Genomic DNA, 12726 nt, shown 5'->3' on the forward strand with positions numbered 1-12726 from the left:
AAAATCACAGTAATAATCCTACTACTGTAGGAAATCACAGTAATAATCCCATTACTGTAGAAAATCACAGTAATAATCCCACTACTGTAGAAAATCACAGTAATAATCCCACAACTGTAGAAAATCACAGTAATAATCCCACCACTGTGGAAAATCACATTTAATAATCCTACTACTGTAGGAAATCACAGTAATAATCCCACTACTGTAGAAAATCAAAGTAATAATCCCACTACTGTAGAAAATCACAGTAATAATCCCACTACTGTGGAAAATCACAGTAATAATCCTACTACTGTAGGAAATCACAGTAATAATCCCACTACTGTAGAAAATCACAGTAATAATCCCACAACTGTAGAAAATCACAGTAATAATCCCACCACTGTGGAAAATCACAGAAATATTCCCACTACTGTAGAAAATCAAAGTAATAATCCCACTACTGTAGAAAATCACAGTAATAATCCTAATACTGTAGAAAATCACAGTAATAATCCCACAACTGTAGAAAATCACAGTAATAATCCCACCACTGTGGAAAATCACAGTAATAATCCTACTACTGTAGGAAATCACAGTAATAATCCCACTACTGTAGAAAATCACAGTAATAATCCTACTACTGTAGGAAATCACAGTAATAATCCCACTACTGTAGAAAATCACAGTAATAATCCCACAACTGTAGAAAATCACAGTAATAATCCCACAACTGTAGAAAATCACAGTAATAATCCCACCACTGTGGAAAATCACAGAAATATTCCCACTACTGTAGAAAATCAAAGTAATAATCCCACTACTGTAGAAAATCACAGTAATAATCCTAATACTGTAGGAAATCACAGTAATAATCCCACTACTGTAGAAAATCACAGTAATAATCCTAATACTGTAGAAAATCACAGTAATAATCCCACTACTGTAGAAAATCACAGTAATAATCCTAATACTGTGGAAAATCACAGTAATAATCCTAATACTGTAGGAAATCACAGAAATATTCCCACTACTGTAGAATATCACAGTAATAATCCCACAACTGTAGAAAATCAAAGTAATAATCCCACTACTGTAGAAAATCACAGTAATAATCCTAATACTGTAGGAAATCACAGTAATAATCCCACTACTGTAGAAAATCACAGTAATAATCCTAATACTGTAGAAAATCACAGTAATAATCCCACTACTGTAGAAAATCACAGTAATAATCCTAATACTGTGGAAAATCACAGTAATAATCCTAATACTGTAGGAAATCACAGAAATATTCCCACTACTGTAGAATATCACAGTAATAATCCCACAACTGTAGAAAATCACAGTAATACACTGTGATATCCACTACTTTTACTTATGGTAAAATAGGGGTAACAAAGTTGCTTCATGAAACACTGATGCCTACTTTTTTCACAGAAGTGATATTCAGTAGCTGAACATTGTTTTTTTGGAAATGGGGAGGTACACAGTAAAGTCAGTGAGTATAAAAGCTGGTGGAGCTGAAGCCTCCTCTAAACTGCAGAGAACATCGACACCTACATTGATCTCCTATCAGTTCTGTAATAGAACTTCTTGCAAGGTAAGATGATAACATCTACTGTATCTCATTTAAGCCACAATGGTTTTGTTTTTGTTAATTCATATTATGCACTCTGGTTCTTTATTAAAGCAAAGACTGTATATTGCATTTGTATGCTTAAAGAGCTCTGTAATTCACAGTGGGTTCATGAACATTTACCTGAGCATTTAATTCTGCATGTCCGATATTATAATATATTACTGAAGGTCTGTCTAATGAATCACTGCTGTAAATTAAACACCTCATTTCTCTAAAATTGCAATCTTCTTAACTGTCAATGGAAGTGAATTAAAAAAATATTTTATTCCAATCAATTTATCATCTATCATGAAATTCATATATAGAGTGACTGTGAACTAATGATGATACTTGTTTTTCATCAATAGACAGCTCTCTGGTTTTCATGTTGATTACTCCTCTAACTATAAATGCTCAGTCTGCACAGGCAAAACCCAAATCTAAAACTGCATGTAGATATTCAGCACAATTTATTGTTTGAATAATCAATGTAACATGACACACAAGGGCAACAAAACACATCTGACAGTCACATGTGCATCAGATCCAGATGTAAGTATTGGGAAATAAAAGCTGAAATGTTGATCTTTTGTCTCATTTTGTCCCCTAAGGATAGGGGTGTGGTCACCGGGTAGTCCAGAAGCACAGGGAGTGAATAAACTCAAAAACATACCTTTATCTGTTTTGTTTAACTGCTTTACGACAGTTTTGCAAAGGTTTTATCAAATATACACATATATACAGATGCAGTCAAAACGTTCTTCATTTCATTGTACATTGTAAATGTAATAGTAATTAATTAACTGTAATAGTACATTAATTCAAGCTATACAGAAATACATGGGGACTTACTTATAAACAAAAACTGTTAAACAAACCAGAATATATTTTATACTCTAAATTCTTCAAAGTAGCACTTTTATCTTTGATGACAGATTTGCACATTCTTGACTCTCATATGTCCACAAGGCCAAAGATTGTCACACAACAATTTAATCAGTAATAACTTATTAATTTGCAAAGCCATAATAATGATTTGAATGTGTGTCCCCCACCCCCATTTGCCTTTATCAGCAATGGATTCCAGACTCGAAATCGCTGCGCTTGGAAGAGCCCTGTATCCTGGGATGCTGTATGACTGCCGCAGTGATACCTTCATCCCAGGTATTCATGTCCTTTTTCCCATTTTTATCTTATTTTTGTTTCTTTCAGATTTTATTCCTAATTAAAAATAAAACATTTATAACAATTACCAAGAAATATTTATCTATTGGACTATATGCACTATTTGGATAAAATACGTTGGTTGTAATCTTTGGTGCTAAAAGAATACATTAATTTTTACATTTTTGCCTTTTGCCTTTCCGCCAAGTTCTCATCATAGGTCTCAATGTACACAGCATGTTTATTGATCTTTCTCACATCAGCTAGCTAGCTAGCCACTTAGTTACAGTATATCCCAGAGGTGAGTAAACCCCTCTCTGCAAATATTCTTTTATGTCTTTTTTTTATGGGACAACTCTATACATGGTGTCACATTGTTCTGACAATGAACAATTGTCAAAGGACTCATGATGATCACATGACACCTCACAATCACCTGAATATTGATGTCATGCAGGCCAGGCATAAGACAGACACTCGCTGAAACAATATATAAACTAAACTATAAATCTATATAGACTCACATATAAGGGGGGAGCCATCCTACCTCTATTTTAAGTCTGTGTATAAATTAATTAATTTTATATTTATATGAACATACACACACACACATATATATATATATAAATTAATGTATGCACTTATTAATATGCCATTCCATATGTCTATCCTTGTTAAAGAGCATAATATAAAGTATTTCAGCATGAAAGCATATATTTGTAATGTGTGACAGCATCCTGAATCATTACATTTCTGCTGTTTGTAAAAAAAAAAAACGTGTGTAAATCAGGTAAAAATTAGTAGAGTTGTGAATATTATAGGTTTATTAAACTCCTTCCACCTTTCGACACGCCCACACCTTTCGACACGCCCACACCTTTCAACACGCCCACAACTTTCAACACGCCCACACCTTTCAACACGCCCACAACTTTCAACACGCCCACACCTTTCGCCACGCCCACAACTTTTGCCACGCCCACACCCTCGACATGCCCGCACCCTCGACACGCCCGCACCCTCGACACGCCCACACCTTTTGACACGCCCACAACTTTCGACACACCCACAACTTTTGACACGCCCACACCTTTCGACACGTCCACACCCTCGACACCCCCACGACATGCCCACACCTTTCACTGCATGCTGGGCAGCTGATCTGTGGTGGGTGATGGGGAAGGCTGACTTCAGAAATATGCATTTAGTCATTATTGGACTCATTTCATTTAATGTACTCCTGGGTCCAAAACACCAAGCAGCAAAGGACAACAAAAATTCCCCCCACCTGTTTGGCCCTTAAAACAAGTACAAAGGGACAAATACATAAAATCTATGAATGTTTACTTAATAAAACTAATAATTAATGCAGACCCTTTATATTATTTTTTTGTTTATATTAAATTGCAGTAGCACTGGGATCTTAAATCATATTTAATAAAAAGATTATTCACCTCCCTGAATGCAGGCTACTACATAAAGCAAAATACTACAGTATATCACAGTGTTAATTTTGACACGTGATTTTGATTTAGTTTCAGTCTTAGTCTTTTGACTAAAATGTAGAGTAGTTTTGGTCACATTTTAGTCTTTTGGTTTTTATTAGTTTTAGTCTAGTTTTAGTCTAATGTATTTTAGTCATACAGTGCTGGTCAAAAGTATTGGCACCCCTGCAATTCTGTCAGATAATGCTCAATTTCTTCTAGAAAATGATTACAATCACAAATGCTTTGGTATTAATATCTTCATTTATTTTGCTTGCAATGAAAAAACACAAAAGAGAGAACCAGAGACCAGAGAACATTCTTCCAAAACATTTTTGGCTTTCTCAGGTAAATTTTGGCAAACACCAGCCTGGCCTTTTTATGTCTCTGGGCCAGAAGTAGGGTCCCTTTTCATTCAGACGCCGACAGATAGTACGAGTTGACACTGTTCCCTCGGACTGCAGGGCAGCTTGAACTTGTTTTGATGTTAGTCGAGGTTCTTTATCCACATTCAGGTCTTTGGAGATGGACTTGTAGTCTTGAGATTGCCCATGCTTCCTCACAATTTTGCTTCTCAAGTCCTCAGACAGTTCTTTGGTCTTCATTCTTTTCTCCATGCTCAATGTGGTACACACAAGGACACAGGACAGAGGTTGAGTCAACATTTTAACTGGCTGCAAGTGGGATTTAGTTATTGCCACCACCTGTTATGTGCCAAGGAAAGTAACGGGTGCTGTTAATTATACAAGTTAGAGAAGCATCACATGATTTTCCAAAGGGTGCCAATACTTTTGTGCACACCCTTTTTTATGTTTGGTGTGGAATTATATCCAATTTTGCTTTTTGACAATTATTTTTGTGGTTTTTCATTGAAGACAAATGAAATGAACATTTTAATATCAAAGCATTTGTGATTGCAATCATTTTCTGGGAGAAATTGAGCATTATCTGACAGAATTACAATACTTTTGGCCAGCACTGTATGTATGAATTATATATATTTGTTGTTTGGTCTATTTTATATTTGGGTTGTTATTTTGAGAATATTTACTGCTAATGTTTATGAAAATATTAGTCTTGTTGCATTTAAATAATGCTAACATTAAAATGTTTTAAAGCAAGTGACAAATACAGCCAAGTTTGAAATGATACAAAACCCTTTGTTGAACACTTAAAAAAAGTAATCGCTGTATAAACAGAGACAGAGGAGAATTCTGCCTTTGAGGTTTTCTGACAGGAACAAGTGAGGGCTAGGAAAAAGATGGGAAGTGCTGTTTGTGTGTGTTTACTAATCTGTTACTTGTTCGTGCTGGAGTTGTTGTGCTGATCTTGTGCCGAATTCAGCACCCACCATGAAAAGCACCGCAAACACCGTTTTCTTGGCTTTACCTTTACTTAAAAAAATTAAAATACCAAGATACTATTCTAAGTTATGCTGACTGAAAAATCCAGCTATAATCTGATCGCGTGCTGCGGCCTTTCGTGGCGCTACTTAGACTCGGAATGAAAAATAATGTTTATCGAATCCTATTTCCTAGGCTAATCATTGTCATCGAGTGAAAACATATCATGAAAAAAATTTAGATTGTTTTATCGCACAGCACTATAAAAATGTAAGAAATATTCATCTTTATGGAAATGATGACTGCTTGTTTCAAATTGTGCCTCATTAAAAAAGCCACCATTTGCAGCAATTACACCCTGTCAGCCTGTAGGCATTCTAGATTTAATTTTATCAAGGTAATCTGATATATTTTTAAGATGCTTAACACTTTTTACACACTTTTGTGTATGTTAATGTGGAACTGATTTAATCATTTTAAGATAATAGGACTATATGCAAAACAGACATCTATACAATAAAAAAGTATGCATAGTAAAGAAAACTGGAGTTCATAACTCTCTGACCTATATAACCATCACCTCCTCTCTACCTGAGTGTCGAACAATCTCGCACCCACCTCCTCCCCATCTTCCTCCTTCATTTATTTTCTCCCTTTCTCTTCCTGTTTCTCTTTACATGGGGGGGCTTCAGCTTTACGCTTTTCCAGCGAAGCTGCCCTGAACTCCTGCCCAACCCCCCTTTCTTTTTCCGTCTTTTCAGTCAAGGGCGTGGGGAATACTAGCAAAATAGGCATTAATGTAAACATTTTCATTCTTAAAAAAAATCATCTGATGCATTTAAGTTAGCTAAGTAATGGACAAAATTGTTTGTGAATTTTTACAAAAAATGTTTCAAAGAAGGAAATCCACAAGTGTATGTGTGGTAATGTATATACACACATACAATATATAGGAGTTAAAATAAAAAAATAAATAATAAAAAAATAAAAAATTTAAATAATAGTAAGTGTTAACAAGAAGCATTTTCCTCTTTTTAGGGGTTACTTTATGGAACAAGGAGTCTTTAAAGAGTGATATTGATGAGCGCCCGAAGCCCACAACTGATCTGAAGTTCTCTGCTTCTGACTCTCTATCTGAGAAGGCCAACTTTCTTGAAGTCAATGCATCGCTGAAAGCCAGCTTCCTTTCCGGGCTGATAGAGGTGGGAGGCTCTGCCAAGTACTTGCGCGACACGAAATCCTCAATGTCTCAGTCTCGGTGTACCATGATGTACAGCCTGACCACAAAGTTTCAACAACTTACCATGACTCAACTAGGCAACATTACCTATCCTGAGGTGTTTGAACAGAAAACAGCCACACATGTGGTGACTGCTGTACTCTACGGAGCTCAGGCTTTTATGGTGTTTGATCATATGGCTTCAGGAACTGAGGAACAACAGAAGATTGAAGGAAACCTTCACGCAGTGGTGAAGAAGATCCCCTCTCTCAACATTGAGGGAGAAGCAAAATTAACTCTGAACGAGGACGAGAAAAAGTTAGCTAATGAAATCAGTGTAACGTTTTATGGTGACTTTCACCTTGACCATAATCCCACAACGTACCAGGAGGCCGTTGACCTGTACAAGAATTTGCCCAGTGTACTGAAGGACAAGGAGTATTTTGGTGTCCCGGTGAAAGTTTGGCTGTACCCGTTGGTATTGTTGGACAATAAAGCAGCAGCACTGGTGAGAGAAATCAGCACAAGCCTAGTGTCTAAAACTGAACGTGTGTTGGAGCAGCTTGAAGATGCAGAAAGGAGATGCAATGACTTGACCAGAAGAAGCACTGTGCAGGATTTTCCTGACCTGAAGGTCAGGTTACAAAGCTTTCGTAATTGTTACAGTGACTATAAGACAGTGTTCCAGAAGGCACTCTGCAGTGTCCTGCCTGAGATTCGTGGTGGAGGGAAAGAGGAGCAGGCTTTAGCTAAGATCATAGAGATCCACGACAAGTCCCCCTTTGCAGCCAACAAGTTGAACGAGTGGTTGGAGACCTTTACGAATGAATCACAAATCCTGAACTCCTACACCAAGAGACTTCAGGACATCAGAGTCGTCACATCCTTAGGTGATCTCAACTCCATCCTTTTTGACCCTGATGTTGATGCAGTCGTTTGCTTGGCCTTCACCTCTCTGGCAAACCCAGACGAATTCATCAACACTCTGAATGAGTTCCTCCAGTCTGATGAATTTAAGAAGTTGGAGAATGTCTTTACACCGAGGGGTGCTACTGAACCCCACCAGCCCTGGTTCACCTCTTTTGACATTTCACAGACGATGAGAAATCTTTCCCACTTTAAAACTTTCTCTGAAGCCAACAAAGAGACCAAAGGAGTTCAGTTCGTCATAGCCTCCATCCCTGACCCCAACAATCCAGGAACATCTATCCGTCTTTATGAAAAAGGAAAACTCACAAATCCCAAGTTCACGCCCGTGTCCAAGCCACCCCGTCCAACAGTGACGATGTCGGATGGGCGTGGAACCCTGACGCTTCAGAAATCCCCTACCGGAGAGACAGTGCGGTTTAGGATTGAATACCAACAGGCAAATTCTAAGGATGAGAAAAAAAAGTGGGAGGTCAGAGACACTCCGGATGCACAAGAAAGCTTCGTACTGACAGGACTTCAGCCTGGCGAGCAGTATGATCTGAGGTACAGAGCTGTCAGTGAGGTGGGAGTGAGTGAGGCCAGTGAATCTATTCGCTGTGTACCCAATGGTGAGTAACCATTCATCACAGCCTGTAATAATAATTGTAATTGTGATAATTCTTCTCTTTAATTATATAAATTAAATTTTATGTTTATATTAATTTTATTTATAAATCTATTAAATTATTCCCAGATCTTGTAGATTGGATTAAAGATTGTACTGTCGTGGGCGGCCTTGGAGGTAGTGAGTTCTTGGTTGTGAATAAACTGGATGACATGGCACTGATGAAGATTGGGGTTTATGTTGGCACAGATCAGGTCAGTGCAAAAATTTTCATTGTATATTTAGTCTTTCCTCCAATTATGTTTATAGTATATGTGAAGTAAAGTTTTACTGGAAAATGTTTCTCTGGCCTTTTCACTACACTTTTTATTTTACTTATCAGAATTGGGAAACTGATTGCCTTGCAAAAGTTAAGTAAATATAATAGTTACTTTTCAGTGATTACTAAATACCTTAAGTATAAAATGCAATGTATTTAAAAACGTTCTTTTTTTAGTTAGGTTGAATTGTAGTGACATTTAATAGCATAGTACATCTACATTATTAAAATGGTAATAAATCTATTAGTTTTTGATATTGTTTATGTGTTCCTCCACCACTAATTAATCAGTGTGTAGTCAACAATTGCTACCATCCCTTGGATAATTATTTTGTACGTAAAAAAATAATGTTTTTTGTTTCTAGTATATTTTTATTAGCACTTTAATATGATTAATAATATAGTATTAAAATGAAATGGCACTATATTCCTTCTGTCAGACTTTTTTACCTTTACATTTCTTCATCATAGCCAGTATGAAGTCACACAGAACCTGCTTCCATGGCTTACAGCACTAAATACCAAAGGGAAGGAAGCACTAATGAGCAAGACTGCACACTGGTGTTAAATTAGTGGTGGGGGTTAATATTAATGTAATAATTTACTAAAAGATTTAGAAGTTCTTGATTTTGATTTTGTTCTTCTCTCGCACCACACTACGTTATTTTAGAAAGTAGTGCTGTTACCTTTCACTGTGCAAGGAAAAATTATAAAACAAATTGGAACTGTGCATACAATCCACTCCAAAAGTATTGGAACAGTAAGGCTGAAAACATTTGGGTTTGATATTAAAAGGTGATTTTGAGAAGAAAGATTAACATGCTGGACAATCTGCATGCTGGATGACAAGCATAATAAAGCATGACCAAAATTAAATATATCATACACCAAGACATGATTAACCAATTACTTTACCACACCTTACTAAAATCTGTTAAAGAATGTTTTTTTCTGGCTGCAGGGGTACCAGAAATAAACTGTTAAGTTTTAACTTCAAACTTAAAAGTTTTACAATTACAATTTTACAGTGCCAGAAAAAAAAATCCCCTATCAAAAAACGCAAGTACTTTTAGATTAAAGTGTAAATTAACGGTTACAAAAAAACACACAGAAGTTCTTGTTCAGTGTGAACTTCTGTAGGAAGTTAAAAATAAAGAGTACTAAAAGACTCTTATCTATACTGATGTTCAACCACACTGAATTTAACAGCAAATACAAAAACAGCACACTCAGCTATTTTACTTAAGAAGTGACTAAAATATAGAAAACCCATATTGACATGCCTCGTCAAGGTTAGTATCTGCTTAGTTTCTGTCTTTCTGTTGGTGCTTATTTAAAACTCCCAAAAAGAGAAAAAGTTCAGAATCCGGAGCAGTCAAGCAGGCTGACAGCCACCATGGCAAAATCTGGACATTGTATTATTTAACTCTAACAACTAACACATCCAATCTGCTTCTGTGATAAAAATGGTAAACACGAATAAATGTTTTCTAATAAGTCCTCTTTCTTTAGGTGGATGCAATAGACGTGCAAACCAGATTCTTCCAAAGGATGACCTTTGGCATTAAGAAAGAGGTTATATTTCCGCTGGAAGACACGTTCTACCCAGAGACGTTCTTTGAATTTCAGGAATTTGAGTTTGAAGATGGTGATCGATTCAAATCTCTAACACTGTGGCCAAACAAATCTGGCACTCGACTTGCAGGCATGGCGTTCACGATTGTGAGGGAAAATAACGAGCTGAAATTTGAAGCTAAATGTACTTCTGGAGATTTTTTGGGAGATCCTGTATCTGTTGATGTGCATTCAGGTAACTGCTGTGGGGTTAAAGGAAGAAGTGGGTTGTGTGTTGATGCCTTTGGTTTCATTTTTATAAAATAGGACAGGAAGATAGAGATTTAGGTAGAGAACAACAACTTCCCTACTGCTTTATATAAATGAACTTTAGTTAGAACCTTGGTATATTCTCTATATAAAACTCAACAAAATGCGCTCTCAGATATGATTACTATAAATGTATAATCTCGCTTCATTTTGAGGGCTGTGTGGACATCTTTTCAAATTAGATTCAATTTACTTTATAATCACGTTATTCATAGTGCTAGCCCAAAGCTAATTTCTAGCATATCTAGATTGTATACATACTAATTTCTGATAATCTGGACATTATCCTATGAAACCACATGAAAGAATATTTTTCATTTAATTTGAAGTCACTCTGCACATCAATTTGGATGATCTAAAAGCTCAAATTAAATTTAAATGTGTCTTTTGCTCACTCACATTGTGCCAAACAACAACCTCATCAAATTCAAAATGACGGAAGTGAGGGGGTTGGTTAGTGATGCCAATCTCAATACCACAGCAACCATGCAGTTATGTTTATGATTTTCAGATTTGCAAATCCAATCTGATTATTTGCAAAAAAAAAACATTGTGTACAGGACAATCATCAGAACAAAACAAAATTTGATTGCCTGCAGTCTGCACATCGTTATGGGGTCTAAGATTGCATAGATATCTGATTTTTGAGCATCCAACATTAAATCTGATCTGACCATTCCCATAAATGTGATTTTTGCCCTGTATGCATCACTTTAGTGCTGTTTATGAAAGAAGTCAAAGTCCTTAAAGAGGCACTAGACCCTTAAACCCTTAAAATTTGTATAAAAAAATCATAAACTTTAAAAAACGCTTTTACTGTAGTAATTTTCACCTCACAACTGCGTAACTGTGCTATAGTCGTAGATAATGTGTCTTTGGAAAAATACAATCAAATCAGTCAATCAATAATACCGTCCCCCCCGCTGATGTCCAACCATCTGGGGCGCACACTGCTGCTGCTGCAGCTCAGCCCAATCAATCATCACTCTCTTCAGCCTCACCACTAAACCCATACATCACTCAGTGCCCCTCCAAAACTACTCCTAATTTTTTTTTTTTTTTTCGTTTTTTTGGCATTCTTCAAATGTGAGCTGTCAGCCAAAATCAGGGGGTTTGTTGCCCCTTTAAAGAAAAATGTAATACTCAAAATTAAATATCAAATTATGTTTTGAGAATATGCATACATTTGTACAAAAATGTACATTTATTTAAAATGACTGATATAATCTGATAAGCAATTTAATTCATATATATCCCAGCATTTTGCTCAATAATGCACAATTGATGCTTTGTATGGCTACTGCACTTGCGCAGATCTCTAAGTTAGGTGGGCTTTTTTTCACCAGGATGTTACGTGTTACGAGGACTCCCATTCATATTTCAACCAGGGACCAGTCTCCTCATTTACAAAGACTCTGTTAATTATTCACATTAGAGACATATGCAGATCACTTCTTCAAGATCTTGGGGCTTGTAGTGTGAACACAGCTCAAGTAATTCCAAACACATTCAAGGCAAGGCAAGCAGTCCTTTATACGAGAAATAGCAGCTGAAATGGGCTGATTTATAAAAGTTCATTTTGTTATTTTATTATTTTTTTCATCCGTCAATTCTCTCTGTTCACTGGAATATTGTTTAACTCCAGTTTTAAAAAAAACTTTTCCTTTGCATTTATTACTTTATTTCTTATCTCTATATTTTGCTTTGCAAAAATACTACTCAATGCTCACTGCTCTTTCAATGCAAATAAAATTCCTGTTATATTCCAGGATATGATTGTCTGCTGTGTTTTTAATCTGTCAAACATTATGTACTGTGTTTTCACCCATTCAAAAATAGTTATTTGGTAATTTCACTTGTCCATAACTGAGCATTATTTTCCAAACTGCTTTAAACATTATGTTAGCTTCGTTAATGTAGCTTCGTCTCTGTATCTGTGGTCTATAAAATAGTGGTATTTATACTATGAGGAACATATAGAACAGAATAGCTTATTTGTTACTGCTTCACAGAACAATTTTAAAAGGTTTCATAAAGCTTACCCATACACTATAGACATATAAAGAAGAATGTTTCGTTTGTTACATTTAAAGCAACATCTTCAAAAAATTGACAGTATTAAATGGATGACATATAGTCACTGTGTGTATATATATGCACATATATGAGGTTGTCA

The 12726-nt window shown here is 36.0% G+C and overlaps 2 protein-coding genes across 2 annotated transcripts in view; both read left to right on the forward strand.

Moving 5' to 3' along the window:
- The window catches only part of LOC103032624 (probable phospholipid-transporting ATPase IIA), a 291393-nt gene that overhangs the window by 142967 nt on the left and 135700 nt on the right, over positions 1–12726 (forward strand). The gene's annotated exons all lie outside the window — the stretch shown is intronic.
- LOC103032933 (cytolytic toxin-alpha-like) lies at positions 1520–12323 on the forward strand. Its single transcript, XM_022677217.2, has 5 exons — positions 1520–1585; positions 2678–2767; positions 6633–8351; positions 8477–8601; positions 10179–12323. The coding sequence occupies exons 2-5, from the start codon at positions 2680–2682 to the stop codon at positions 10545–10547; spliced, it is 2301 nt and encodes a 766-aa protein (XP_022532938.2). The 5' UTR covers positions 1520–1585; positions 2678–2679; the 3' UTR covers positions 10548–12323.

This window comes from Astyanax mexicanus, chromosome 13 (assembly GCF_023375975.1).
Source record: "Astyanax mexicanus isolate ESR-SI-001 chromosome 13, AstMex3_surface, whole genome shotgun sequence".
Lineage (NCBI taxonomy): Eukaryota > Metazoa > Chordata > Actinopteri > Characiformes > Acestrorhamphidae > Astyanax > Astyanax mexicanus.